This window comes from Phaethon aethereus (assembly GCF_964289735.1).
Source record: "Phaethon aethereus genome assembly, chromosome: Z".
NCBI lineage: Eukaryota > Metazoa > Chordata > Aves > Phaethontiformes > Phaethontidae > Phaethon > Phaethon aethereus.
The window spans coordinates 27,964,950-27,980,791 of record NC_138577.1 but is presented as its reverse complement, the minus strand read 5'-3'; the positions used below and the strand labels follow the sequence as shown (position 1 = coordinate 27,980,791).

The following is a 15,842-nucleotide window of genomic DNA, read 5'->3' as shown; positions in this document are numbered from 1 at the left end:
ATATAATAATCATCCCAAATCAGGATATTTTTGCGAACTACTCATGTACTATGCTTTCACCAGTTCAACAGTAATCTAAAAAAATAATCAGGTTCTGTAATTCTTCACCTATCTGGAGTAAAAAAATAACAATTAAAACCAAAATATGTTTTTCATTATAGAAGATTCTTACTTGCTTTAAACTTTTAAGTTTGGGATTGGTCTTTTTATAAGCGGTCACAAACTTTTTTTTTCAGAAATTCTCATTTTTTAGATATCGGTAAAACCACTACCCATCTCCACTCTCACATAGGGTTTTTTTAAAAAAAGTATTTTACCTTACTAGAGGTAGCACTTCTAGATTCTCCATAGTCAGAGTCACTTTTAGAGTCTGATTCTGACTTGGAGTCTGAAGAACTTTCTTCTGATGAAGCGGACTCTGTATCAGAGGAACTGGATGTCCTTCTTTTTTTGGAGGTTCCCTTTGCTTTCTTTTTAAGATGCTCCAAATCACTACATATTGAAAAAAAAATTGAAAGACATGTAAAATCACCAAAGGAGTTTGCTTAGGCAGTATCCTATGTTAACATTTCTAAGTTTTATTACATGAGTTTTAAGTCCGTATTTCTTCATGATAAAAAACTTGGCTAAGATGGCAGAAGTAGTAGCTTATTTAAGGGTATACAAAATTGTTCTATCACATTACACAATAAATCTTCACAAATAATCTAAACCAGCAAAACAGCCAAACAAAAATGTGAACATACTAAATATTAAAAGTATTATGTGCATGCATCAGGCTCGTGACATTTCAGAAGGAAGTGCAGACACTCTTTTATACAAAGAAACTTGCAGACTATTCCACCTATGATTAACAGAATCTTGATGGGTTATAAGATGTTTTTGCAAAGTAAAATTGCTTTAAAAAAATAAATCAATGCATTGAATTTATTCCTTTGTTAATTCTCTTCTAAATCAAACCACCTAGGAATAAGACCTATAATACCTAGAAATATTTCAACCCATTAAAGAGTCTATACAGAAGAGCTATTACATTCTGACACCTTTGATCATATCGAGTACCTTACAGCTAATAAACTTCAGAGACACTATTCTTCACACAGTAAAGTTCTGTTCACCCTGGCAATGTTGGATTATGTTGTTCAGTGCTAAAAGCTACTGAATATTATTAAGATCGGCCTTGTTTACTTCTAATAATACTATAACTACCAATCAGTAGATTACCCTTTTGTCTCAGGGGGAGTTACTAACTAGAAACGAAAATTGTTTTCTAATATCTATCATGGAGCACATAAATTAATACTGCATATAGAAGAAAACCTTCTGTTCTTGGATCTGCAGGTAACCATTTTGTACTTCCAAATCAGGTGTTTCATACATCACCTGATTCAGCTTCCTTCCTAAGACAATAAATTGGTTACTAAAGTGCTTGAAGGACAACAAGGTCAACAAGAATTGAACAAATGCAGACCACTCAACTATTAAGAATCCCTCTGGACTCAAATTAAGTTGCTATACATTTTTGCTTAGCTTTAGGAGCAGTACAAAAGAATGTACTATGCTGCATTACTGTTTGAGATAGCAATGTTTTTATAGGGGAAAAATACAGAGAAGGGGAATTGAAAAATATACAAGGACAGAAAGGAAAATAATTAAGGCAATGCCTTCCTCCTCCCCAAAAATTCCCAGGACTGAGTTGCTTAAAGAAAATTTAATAAAAATTATTAAAAATTAATATTAACATTTAAGCCATGCTGATAATGCCTAACCATATAGCTGAAGTTGAAATCAACCCCCCAAATTTTAGCCAAAAGCATGTTTTTTGGAAAGCAACAAACCTGAAGCTTGCAAAGCTACAAATGAAAGTGTATTGAAGAGTATATATATACTCTTTTTTATATACATATACTTCATATATATATGAAGAGTACCCATACAAAAACAGTCCAGTGTAGCATATCTGATTGTTAAAATCATGGTGAAAATATAGGTACTATCAAAATAAATTTCAATATGACAACATGTAAAAACCCATGTGAGGTCAATGAGCTAAACTTACAGATTCAATAGCATATACTGTTGAAAATTTCTCTTTCATGATGTATAACACAGGTACTGACAAAATTATCTACATTTCCTTCATTGCCATTGAACAGAAGCTGTAGTTGCATCAACAAATAAGTTATTGTGAACCCATTATATAAATGAAGTTGTTTTTCAACAATTTATCTTTAGCTTATCTTTAAAACTAGATTTGAAGATTAAAAATGTTACTTCATCATACATCAGCCAGTTTTGATGGGTAATCATTGTTTACCTTACTGCTTAAAATTTCAGATGTTATTCTAATGAAAAGAATTTACTGGTAACTAGCTTTTTAACTTTGTGATGATGAAAAGCCTGTATTAATTTAACCTACAGATTTCATTTGTTCTGAACAGGAAAAACAATATAAATCACTTTTAAAATCATTAAATCCTGACTTAAATTAATAAAGTCATAATTAGGGCATTATGCTGTGTTTGTTATGGAAGTGGCAAGGCGAGCTGCTTTAATTACTGTCTGTAATAAAAGGAGCAGAGTGCGTACTGCGCCCCAATCAGCGCTGTCAGCCACGACTGAGCTGAGCTGCAAACTCATCAAGTGAGCTGGCAGCAAACTACAGAGTAAAGGGCGATCATGTCTGCAGAGGCCACTCACTGACAGCAGTGGAAGAAACAGATTCATACAATCCAAGGTATTAGCCCCAATTACTCAAAATTTTAATGATACTTTAATACATGATAATGCTGTTGATAATGGGCAATCTTAAAAAGCGCTAACACTTAAATATCCTATGACCGTTTCCCTTCACAGCCCTTGCCTCTAATATTTGGATCATAATCTTTTTAATATAACATTATTTAGAAAAATCAATTGTCTTAGTTACATAATGGCAAAATGTTGAAGGACTTAATTTTAGCTCTCAGCAAAATTGCTGCAAAAGGTAATTAAGTGTTTCATACAACTGTTTGATCACTTATTCAGCCTCCCAAGGTTACATCAGTTTTCAAAAAGCCACCCAAGATTTTACTGAAGTCAGAAACTAATTCCAAACATAACAGTAGTCTGATTAATGAAAATATGAAACAAGTTCACACACTGAATATTAGTGGCATACACTTGCACAAGAGACATGTCTCCTTGGCAAATACACCACAAAAAAAGCCTACTTAAAGGCTTAGCAGACTGTTTACAGGAAAAGTGCTTTAAAAGCTAGTATCACAAAAAATTAAAATCATACAAATGTATACCTACCTCTCATCAGCAGCTCTAGATGTTTTCTTTGCACTACTTTCTTTGTTGTCTGATTCACTGTCACTTGTTTCTTCATTGGAAGAGGAACTCCCACTACTCTCATCACTGCTGTCTTCCTCCTTATCTTCCTTCTCACTTTCACTGCCAGACTTGCTCTCTGAAATAAAAAAAACCCTCTTCAATTTTTTTTCTAAGTATCTTACATAATTAGTATTTTAGGAATCCAAGTTTGTTTTAAATAAAACAATGCTTTAGTATTTTAAGATCCAACTGCAAGCTTTAGCATTATTTACCCTGTGTCAAAAGCAGGCAAGAAAATAATTTTCTCCTAATATTTACAAAATTTTGTTGGTTGAAGACCTGTCCTCTTCAGCCAACAGTATTATACCTTAGCAAATGAGAAGGCTCAATAATAGATTAGTTGCATGAGGATTCTTCAAAATTACACAACCTTATCAGGAGCTGGAGATGACCTCAAATCCTCTAATCTATACATTCACTTAACTACAAGATTATCTTTTCAACCAATTGCTTAATTAGGTAATCTTTTCTTGAATACTGATAGTGATGATGATCAGATCACTGATTTAAACAAATTATTCATCCTCTAATTAATCACATAGTTGCCAAATATTCAAATGTCTGAAGTGAATATATTCTTTTCTTGCTTCAGAGATCATTAATTTGAGTGATACAATTCTCAAGCACTTCTGCATATTTCCTATCTTAGGAATGAGGGAAGAAGCTCCACATTCAGATTATAAGGTGCCCCTCTTTCATTCACCTACATGATGATAATTCTTTTAAGTCTCTAAAGCTAAACATTTTCTGTGTCTAAAGTCTGGACCTCGGAGAATGATGTTCGCTGCATCAGAACTGTATTAACATCTACTGAAACAGCTGACTTCGGGAACTGCCTATCTGGCATTAAGTGGGAGACTGGTCAAAAGAACCTTTGCTCATTGAACTTGATAGGCGGCTGTCAGTTATCTTCTCCACCATCACCCCCATTATAATAAATAGAAAATGTCGTGTAGAACTTGAGAGCAATACTATAACACAATTTACTGAATAAACCCCACGAAAGACTACAGCGTTAAATAAGATTGGCCATTTATCAACACAGCACCACATGCTATCAAAATAGTACTTCATCAACAATGAATTCCAAAAAACATTCAAGACTTGACAGTCCCAAACAACGAAGCATATGTGCACTCCTCCTGCAAAGTTAGGTGCCTTTAGTTTTAATTGGAGTTTCAAACTCTCACTAGCCTTACTAGACTCAAAGCAGGATTGAAACAGCATGCCAGCTTTTTTAACTGGGAAACAAAGCAAAGTTTAACTCACTTAATAAACACACAAGCCATATCTGTGGAATTAGCAATTATTGCACAGCTACAGTAAATATAAAATTTTCCCCTTGATTTCCTGATTTTATACTTAGCTCTGGCTTTTTAAAAATTAACACTTTTTAAGTAGTGGCCAGTTCTGAAGACAGAGTTCTCCAGGCAGCGGAGACGCACGTTGCTTTCCAAACACCTACCTGATGCACTGGTACTGGCAGATTCATCTTCCTCCTCTTCTGATTCAGAGTAGAACTTTTCAGTAGGTTTCTCTTTCTTTGTCTTACCTAGAATTCCAGTCCATTCCTTTGCCTGTAAATAAATTTCAACTTAAGTTTACTTTTACAACCTGCGATACAAAAATAGATGCACAACATGGCAAAGAAAAAACACTCGCAGTAGTAGTATTAAGAAGTTTCTAAATAAATCCTGCAAGCAAGTCAAGAGAAACTATTAAACTTCTTTTATTTTACACAATTAGGAGAACTAAAAGTTTGGTACATACCTATAAAGGGTGAGATATGTCTGTTAGAGAGTCTAGAAAAAGATTTACTAAGGCAGATTAAAAGCATCAGTAACCATAAATAAATTTCTATGCCAAAAGAACCTGAAGTCTGAGAGTTTTATCTCTAGATCCAGCCGAGTTTAGCCTATGACTAGAATGAAGGGTAAATACGGCTAGCCACCACCTTTATCATCCTGGGTTTTAAGAGGAAAACAGATGTGGAACCAGTAAGCAGCAGAAGTTCCAGCAGCCACAGGGAAATTATATTTCATTTCCTTTGCAATTCTCCAAATAAAAGCAATTCTTATCACCAAAAGAACACCAGAATGTGTCAGTACTTTAGCCAGACTTTTTTTCTTTCCGTATCCCCCTATACTACTACAGAAACAGAAGAAAAACTCAGGCCAGGAAAAAAAAAAAACAGGCAGACAACTATAGAGTGATACAGGTCTGCCCCAGTGACCACTCTGATCTGGAGTAAGACTAACTTTTTAAAGAGCTCCAAGAGTGACCTGCGATGGTGTATGGCTCTAGAGACACACTGGCTTCCTCTTAAACACCAAAAGTTGCTAAAGCTTTGTAATGCTCCACCCAGCAACTGGTATTTTAAAAAGCCAATATTCTTTTGGATATAAATCACAATTTCACTATGGATTGCAGCTTAACAACTCAGCTTCACTCACATATGTTGTGTAGACACATGCAGTATTAGAGGAACCATAAAATTAATGACAATGAGACACTCTCCAAAAAAATACTTGCAAAAAATATGGGGAAAGGATTTTCATGTTTGTTTTGAGAATTAAATGGTTGGAGGGAGATGTTTTCTATCATGTTGTAGGTGAATGTTACTCCATTTGATCAATTACCTGCAATACCTTTTGGTTTTATGGACAAAGGCACCTGCACACATTCTTTCATGCCAACCCTATCATTTATAATCCCCCACTTGAGCTGATTGCCTTCAGATTCTCCTCATAAGAGCTTTCAGAAGTTTGTACACAAATACCTCTTTTCCTGAAATGTATGTAAGAAGGTAGACAACTAATATTAAAATACTAAGGAAAAAAGCTTGTTCTACCACAACGTTGTTCACTGGCTTCTGCAAGTCATACCTATCTTTTAGAATTGTCTCTATCCACTCTACGCCTAACATCTTATCTGCAAATTAATTCATGTGCAATTTACTGTAGAAGTTTGACATGACAAGGACCATGTTCTTTTCTGGGTATACATGTTACAATGACATACCTCGGGAGTACCATCAGCACTATATCCCAATACATTTATATTTCTGTTACTGTTCAATAGCTTTCACTGACTTTTATTAGGACTTTGTTACCTGATGCATAAATCACAACGCTGGTACCAGAACATAACTTTGCCTCAAAGTTTACAATCCAGTAAGAAAAAGCCATTGGTAGTAGTAGATCAGGCCTGTAATGTCAACAACTGACTAGTGTACTAATAGATGACATTTTCCTATTATGAACTTTCCTAATTCTCTCACATGATCTGAAATGTAAACCCTGGTCTCTTCCAAACTTTGCACTTTGAAACGTATGTAATTTCCCCACCTGCTGCTGCCTTTTGTTTATATTACCTATTTTTTTTCCTCTTTAGGCTTGGATTTGTACACGAACAAACCTCTGCTCACCTCTTACTTTGGTACTCCAGCTACACTCATCATTAACAGCAACTAACATACTACAGCACAGCTAATACAGGAGGTATGAAATCAAAAGTGAGATGGAAGTGGAAAAAGCCCATTTAATCCAAGAGCAAAATAGAAGTGGCCAACAGTTGATCCTTTCTCTCACTGAGAAGGAAAGAGCAAGCATCGTGTGCAGGTTTCTGTTTCCAGCTAAAATAAGCAACACGGATGTTCACATCCATCAACAATTTTCAGTATAGCATATGGATAGTATTTAAAAATTTGTATTTTAGGCTAACATTCTATATTGACAAGTGCTTCAGCAAAATTACTTTTAATGATGCTGACGTACCGACTCAGCTACGTCGACATTTCGGACAGAGGGGTCAGGCGCCACCTCTGGCCAGTCAGACAGCTCCAGGTAGCCGGTGGCTCGGCTGTTCAGCGTGTGAGACAAGGTGCCAAGCTGGAAATGGTCCCGATCTATTAAACAAAAAGGGGGGAGGGGAACAAATACACAAACATCATGAGCTCTACCACAAAGAGCAATCTTAATCAGGGCTAAAGGTAATTGCCATTGTATTACCTCAAATGTCATGGAATAAATATAAACTAGGAAGCTCTTCATAGGTCAAAAAACTGATTTCAGTCCATAGATTACAATAATCTCCCCCATAATGGTCAATAAAAAAGCTAATCAGTCAGTGTGTTTAGAGGTGTTGCTCTGAAATGTAGCTTCTCTAAAAATTACTTTACTGTGAATATTAAGAATGACAGCACAGTTAAACAATCCATATACATGTCTTGGCACAAACACATCCAGAATTTTAATAGTTTTTCTTCAAAATGGAGCTCCTTTTAGAGCTTCAAAACTGGGACTAAGTAAGTATGAAAATTAAAATTGCAAATTGTCATAATAACAAAGCATTTTTAATTAAGATAACCTGATAACCTTTTAATTTGAGAAGACAGATAATGGTACTTCCTTGTAAAAAGACAGGGAAAGTGCACCGGGAAAATTATGACTTTGGAGAAAAATAGTAAAAGCCTAATCTACTAAGATTAATTTCCTTTCAGATTCATAAAACATTTGCAATACTCACATTAACAATCTTCTATTAAAGTCTAGAAAAAAGCCTAGAGCTATTTTCCTAAATTGAAGAATGGTTTTCCTCAAAAGACACACCTTCTGTTATTTAAATCAAATTTAAAATCCACATTAATAGAAATGGATCAGTTTGTCAGGGTTTATCATCAGAGAAATGCACTGTGTTTGCCATGCAAACCTTGATTGCTGAAAAGCACGTAAGCAGAGTGAATACCCTTGCATATTAATCATTTGTATTTGCTAAAGTGACACAATTTGTGAGCATATTTAAAATAGAATAGGCTGCCACATTCCTTTACACAATGAACATTTACCAAATGATTTTGGCACTTATACCTTTAAAGGGAGACTCAAGCAATGGGGCAGGTTTCTGTGCCAGAAATATTTTTTTGGCATATTTGCTTAAAGCTCCACTCTTCTCATTCGGAACAATAAGCTGCCTAATAAATCTTGTACGGTCTCTGATGTCGTAGCTTTGATCATACTTGCCGAGATTTAATACGTACTGGGTAAGCAATTTTGTCTGTGCAAAAAAACAGGACAAGAACAGAATACAAGTTATTTATGATTATTGATAACTCTGGATAAACATATTTAAAGAGGTAATAAAAATGAATGGTTATGTCAAACAAATGTTTTCCACAGGGAATATGCATTTCTAAAGCTGCAAATGGAATTCTGAAGCCAAAGCACATGTCCTCTTCTGTACTGGGGAGGTGAATGCTGAGTACTGAGAAGCAGCCATGTGCTAGATTATTAAACTGCTGAAGTGGAAAGAAAGGCATCATTAAAAAAATAATCATATATGGCAAACCTGCTGAAGGGTCTACGTGAGGATAATGAATGTGGAAATACAACTAAAAACATGGCACTCAAAACTTAATCGGAAAAATATGCAGGACATCAAAACATCAGAGGGTATTAGGGGGCTGGCAAACTGCTTCTGCTGAGGTGTGTTTTATGAAGAGATACTGTCCCTGGCATAAGCAGTGTCTGCACTCTGACTGCACTCAGTTACTTTATCCTGAATTATGACCCATTAAAGCAGACACATGAATCACTGAACTGGATTACTGCAAATTATTTGCAGTGCATTTAGCTGTTACTTTTTCATAAAAGCAAGCTGCTGATGCCCTCTAAAAACCAGGATAAAAGACTTCTTCCATTTTTTTCTTGAAGCTTAAAGCCTCCAGTAATATTGGCCATTTATTTATTTATGTAAGACAGCAACTTGTATTATCACAGCTTTTCACATCACAATAGGACTTCCTAATTTGATGTCTGAGAATATTAACATGTACTAAGTAATTTTAATAATCCAGTTAAATTTTTAAAATAAAACAAACAAACAAAAAAATCAGGGAGACTTTCCCAGTAGCTTAGAAATAATGTAGTGTAACCAGAACAATAGTGATGAACATACTTGTATCCATTAGATACATTTGAAAGAAGTATGCCGCTTTCTTTATATACAAGCAAACAGGAAAAAGAACAAAAATAATATACCATCACAAGGAAGTAATTTTTTAGTATTTCAGCTCAGAATGGATTAATAACACAAGTTTAAAAATGTATTGTCAAGGAGGATTTATTCTCTTTATACAAAGAAACACCTTGCATATATATCTTGTTTATCACACTATTGTTATAACAGTTTCAATCACGTAAGCAGAAGAATATGTAAAAAAACCCAGGCAATTTTGTTACGTGCAATTTTCTAAGAAAAGTTCAGTTTAGTAACTTCCACCTTTAATGCAAGTTAAAGTTTTTTTCTAAAGATACAAAGATACTTTTTCAGCATATTGACTAACTTTCATAAGTGAAATACACAGTAAACAAAAAATGGTTTTAATGTTGATCACATGCAATGCAATGTATGCAAGCATTTCAGAAAATACCTTACAGTACCAAAGATTTGAAAAAATTAGTCATATTGCATTAGAATAATAGTAAAACCATAGTCAGAAAAACCCTTCAGTGAAACATTTTTTGTTTCTTTTTTACTCTCTGATACCCAAGAATGGTTCTGTGAAAATATATTTCTTCCCCCAAAGTACTGTCTTATCTCTGGGAAAGGTAAAACTTTCCCATATATTTTTCACAGCTTATTGGCAGCTATTTCTATATCAGGGTATAAAATTTTAAACAACTGCATCAGACAGAACATATGTAATCTGCACTCATGCAGGACTTGCACTGTTCAATCTAAATGGAATTGGAAGGGAGGGTTCCCAGGTAGCATGAATTAAACTAAATGAGGGATACCTCCTGCAGTCTTTGCCATCACTCCTTTGTAAAACAAAACAAGACTCTTCATGTCATGGCAGAAAGCTCAGCAGAATGGATCATAAAACATAGTGGTCTTTGCTTGTGAGTTGCTATAGGGATGAGAAAAGTTGTGGGCCTTGCTATCATGGTGGGCACTTGCGTTGATTGAATTAGATAAAGAGTTGATCCTAAAAGACTGCATTTTCTTCAATGGTATCATTTTCTCCATGATCCTTTCCCTTTTCCTCCTCCCTTTCCTCTCCCTTAAAATATCTTTTCCATATCATCCAATACAGATAAAGACACAAGAAATTTATATTGAAGCATGTTCCATATCTACAAGAAGTCTTCTTGCAAGCATCGTATATAGTATAAGTAGTTTTAATAAAAACAGCAAGAAAACACAATTTTTTTTTCTCATTTTATGGCAATGCAACCAAACAAGTAGTGAAGCTTTTCTACATGGAGGTGGCTAATAGAAACAATTAATTTTAATTAAAAACAAAAAGTAAACTAATGAATATATGTCAGTTTTTACAACAAAGGAATAGCCATAAGAAGGTGAAAATTATTTGAGCAAGCATGTTAATTTGGTGAAATATGACAGAATCTGCACACCATGCCTGCTTCATAGAACAGTAAGACCAAATATTCTGATGTATGATGTAATACATTTATTATCACATGTCAACATTGTCTGTTATCTGGACGTGGTCATTATATAGGCATAATATAATTTCTTTTATCCCCATGCTGTTAGAATCTATTAGTATTTTTTTCATATTTTGGTTTGGCTAACATGAAGAGCATACTTCAGCTCATCCTTCAGCAATATTTCTAGAGTGGCAATAGTTCTATTCAAGAGTTTAACACGTATCCTGTATTAGCGGCAATTAACCTTTCGGTAGATCCCGACTTGAAAAATTTTATAATACAAGTAGCACCAACAGATGAGGCTCTAGAGTGGGAGAGACACAGCTATCTAGCCACTCTTTGATGTCATTAGCTTGCAGTAACTTGATTTGCTAGATGCAGAGGATAAGGCTATTGTGCTAAACCATGTTTTACCTATCTATTTACACATTAGGAGTACTCTTTCTGGTGGGACTCCTACCGTGTTACACAACAGAAACCCATTAAAATCTCTTTATTCTTCCTGTTATATGCAAGAAACAGCTGAGGCAATCATATGACATTTTCTGCATCATACTTTTTCTTATATAAGCTCCATTTAGACAGCTATCTAGCACATTCATAAGGATTTTTATGTCCCTAAGTGATGAAAAAAGGAAGCAAGTTTACCAAACAACATAGATAATCAGGGGAAAGCCTGTTCTTATTACATACTTAACCAGACAAGATTGAACCTGAAACTCTTCCTTAAATTAAAAACAGCCTTTGAAAATTCATGAGGTGATCACAGGATTTAAAGGATACTGGAAATTCTTATTAAAAATTCTGAATCTTAAAAAGCATTCCTATGTGCTGCATTAAGTGTTTGAACATATGCCTAGGGAAATTATCAGCAAATAAGATCATACATTTACAGAAAGGGAAAAAATAACAAAGTCTTACTTCCTCCAGAATTTTGTACTTTTCTCCAAACAAGACTTAGCAGGTAAAACTCATCTGTCTTTTTGTCAGCCAGGGAAAGAGGTCTTCTCATCTGTTGGGTTGGTGTTGAGTCTCTCTTGGATATCCTACCACTACTTTGCAATAAAGTGACATTGTATATTTGGGATTTTCACAACTCCATTGGCTTGGGATGAAACTGATGAAGGATTCAAAAAAGTATTATGTGGTGGTATAAGATACAGAAGGAGAAAACATGGGGATGAGGAGAGATGGACAGACTGACAACTGAGCAGTCAAGTGTACAAGATTTGCCATAAAGTTTGAAAAATTACACTTAAAAATGGCTGGACTTTTTAGACACTGAAGTCATTCCAAGGAGAAATGTTTTACTACTGAGTGGGTAAAGTAGAGTTACTCCTGGGAATAAGGATGTAGACATAGGAAGAGTGTTGCCAGCTCCTAAAGGCAAAACCATCATATTCTAGTTTGGAAGGAGCTTTGAATCAGAGTTATCAACCCACTCTCTTAGAATTTTGTATATGAATAGCGTGGCCACTTGAGAAGACAACTTATTTTTCCACAACCTAAAACTAAAAGAGGAAAACACCCTTTGATGAAATTAATCATTTAGTGTGCACCTCGGGAGACAGTTTCTTCTGCTTGATCATCATTACAGTATTTGAACAAAAGGTTATGCACACTTAGAATGAGTTTAAAACGTATTAAGACTTTGAACTGGAAAAAGATCATCACAGGAATCATGATCTCCTTGTAGGCAATCGATTTTTGGCCAAATATGGTGTGGAAAGTGTAAAATTACAAAAATTGTATAGAAAATTAGCAAATATTATGTAATGGGCCAAAAGTAGACTGTTTAGATAATCAAACCAATTTTTCCTTAGCTCAGTCAGCATTTTCATTAAGATAAGCACTGACAGACAGAAGTCACCTTTTGTTACTGCTCCACTTTAGACTGTATAAGCAAAGGACAAGCATTCATTCTTATCTAAATGCATGGCAAGACAGTTCATCTCCCACATACCCTACAAAAGAAAGTCTCAGGCAGATCAAGTCTGCTGTTGGATATAGCTATCAAAGAATGAGAAAACACCACAATTGCAGAGGTACAAGATCCTGTGCTGTCCAAGCTGTTAGAAAATAGAGGTCTAGCAGTCCAGGAAAGTGTATACATCTCAAACAAGGTGTTTCTTCTACATTTGAAAAAAAAAAATCGTTGATTTCAAAACCTTTTACAGTAATAATTGGAATTAGTGAAAAATGAGTGTCAAGAAGCCATATTCCATAGCCAGAGAGTAACATAGTTCACAGTGTTGTCATTGAAAAGAATGACACAACTGGTACCTCTCATATGTATTGTTTTCAGCTGCCTGGATATCTAAGTTCACCCTTCTGTACTATCTGATTTTTAGAGTATCTTTATTACTAGACATGATCAAAACCCTCCCTCTCCATGACTCTACATATGTATGCTTATGAGTTTAAGCTTACCTGCTTTGAGTTTGTTAAATAGAGTTTTGCACCCAAATTTAAGATCTGCAACTTTACAAGGTCGTCTTCGTTAGTGAAGCTCTTGGCTGTCTTTCTCAAAACATCAGGTGCAATTTTTGGAACACGTTCACAGTACTCACCGATGAGCCAGAGAATGCTGGCTCTGGCTACCGGGACCTGAGAAAACAATGAGCACTCTAAGAACATATTCACAAAGAATTCTTGTGTACTTCTACATGTCTATGTTCAGTAACAAGTTAAATAAAATACTGTTTAAAGACAATTGCCATGCAAGAAATACAGACCCAAACTAAATACCGTTCAATATGGCCACTGTGGTAGACTGAATATTCATATAAATGTAAGATACAAATCCTGCCCAAAAAAACATGCATTATGAGTTGACAAGACAAACAGCAGGAATGGAAACAGAGGCACACAGAAGCAATGTGTTCACGTTCACAGTACAAGCTGGTAGCAGCTGGGAAGAGAATCCAAGCCTTTGAGGTGTGGCTCGGAATTCTTGCCACCACGTTATGCTAAACACCATGTTAAAACAAAACAGTGCTTTTTTGTGACTATATTCGTACAGAAGTAGTTTCCAACAATACAGCTTCCTCAGATCCTGCCTACCTATTTTTAAAAGCACAAGAATTTCTTTAAGACTATTCTTATGTTTCCTTCATTTTTATTTAAAGTTTTATGACAGCAAGATTTCTATTTTTGCAAATGTCCAAGGCCAGATGAACACAGAATTTTGAAGTAACAGGAGTTCAAAATTAGGGTTCTCAATTTCTGAATAGGATCTAACCCCTTAACTGAAAACACTTTGACCAGAAACTTCACACAGGTCTTATTGTTTTGGACCTACTTGACTGTTTCACTGAAATAATGGGCAGTAGCAGTTTTTAGATGAACTCCCAGCATATGGCACTGACTCCAATAGCACAGTACTGTCACAGACAGAGGGGAAGCAAAATGGAAAAGCACAGAAGGAAAGCTTATGCTCCACACAATTTTAGCTGGAAGTAGTTATGTAATATAAATGAAATAATATACACACACTCATCTCCAAGGTGAGCTAGCCTATATTACCTGGTAGTCAAATTAAAAGTTGCACCTGTGTTACACACCTCCCTGAAAACATTGTTCTCCTTCCTATTGAGGAAGGAAGAAAGTATGTGATGAGAAATTTTTTCTAGGCAGACGCATGTCTTTGAATAGCATTTACAGACTGTGGTGCACTCACATTCTGTACAGACTCGTTCAACAAACGCTGAAATATTAAGGAAAATACGTAACTGTTCTAGCCTATCAAATGACTGCCCATAGTTTAGAAAAAAAGGAAAGCTTCCAACTGCAACTGCAATTTCAGCTACTTTTACTGCTTTTTCTAAAAAAGTAAAAAACATTTGTACTAATACTTTCCATTACTCCCTACACTATATAGTGATCTTTTTTAATAAGCTTACACTTAAGCCAGAGTTTAAGTTCTGCCTTAGGTAAGATTCACAGGAAAAACAAGCTTTAGAAATTCAGCACTGTGGTTCTCAAAGCACTAATTCTTAGCATTTTTATGTAAGTTTTAATTACTTTTCCAGCACATGTCAGTTATTCATATATGAATATCTATTTCTCAGACTTACAATGGGAACCAACTATTAAGTTTCCTACCCTGTATACACCTAAAATTTGAATCCAGTTACATTCATAAAAGGTAACAAATGCAAGTAAACTACCGAGCTTCAGGATAGCAATTCCCAAATTACGATCCACCATCCCTAATAAATGGCCCACTAAGTGATACTAAAGAAATACTAATTGTGTTCACAAAACATTTAAATATTTAAACATGCTATACTGCACTGAAAAGTTTCAGAACAGCTTTGAAAAAAGTCACCTGACAGTATCTGCTTCTATACTTCACATTGTTGCAAATACACATGCCATCAAAATATAAACAGGCATGTCATGGGAAAACAGGACTGCCTCTGCTGAAAGAGAAAGCAACCAGATCATGGAAAGGCAGAATACAGGAGTCCAACAACAAGAAGAACAAAATCCCCTCAAGACATAAATGCCAATTCTAAGCATGGAATAGATATTTAACGTAGAGGTAACATCATGTATTGAGAGTGGTATAGCACAGTGATTTAACATACAGAAGTATTTGTAAATACTGATTGAGATACAGGTTTTCGGTTTGGTTTTTTTTTGCAAATTGACAGGAAATTTAAATGGTTTGGAACTTACACTGTGAGAGGGGAACAAGCTACTGAACAACTGCTAAATATAAAAACTTTAAATGCAGTTGGAGTATGTTCGCCTGCGAAACAGTAAGACTGATGCCATGACTGTACACTGATTTCAGAAGGGAAAGAGGTTATTTCTAATGTTCCAAAGGTTACACTGCATTAAGACCTCACTCCCAATCTATTATTTTAAATTGCGCTAAAGAACAGTAATTGAGTGGTACATTAAATTTTCCAGTATTGGAGCAGTTCAAGTTGCCTGCTGTACAGATAGATACCTTTAAATAAGAATATATAGGCAACCTCAGATTTCAGTTATGCTAGATTT

At 35.1% G+C, this 15,842-nt stretch overlaps 1 protein-coding gene across 1 annotated transcript in view; it reads right to left on the bottom strand.

The window, feature by feature from the left end:
* Positions 1–15,842, bottom strand: part of AP3B1 (adaptor related protein complex 3 subunit beta 1) — a 147,868-nt gene that overhangs the window by 61,876 nt on the left and 70,150 nt on the right. The window contains exons 14-19 of the mRNA XM_082013612.1: positions 13,263–13,439; positions 8,247–8,433; positions 7,155–7,285; positions 4,844–4,955; positions 3,298–3,454; positions 318–492 (exon numbers count right to left, since the gene is read on the bottom strand). Of these exons, the coding sequence (XP_081869738.1) occupies positions 318–492; positions 3,298–3,454; positions 4,844–4,955; positions 7,155–7,285; positions 8,247–8,433; positions 13,263–13,439 (939 nt within the window). The remainder of the gene's footprint in view (positions 1–317; positions 493–3,297; positions 3,455–4,843; positions 4,956–7,154; positions 7,286–8,246; positions 8,434–13,262; positions 13,440–15,842) is intronic.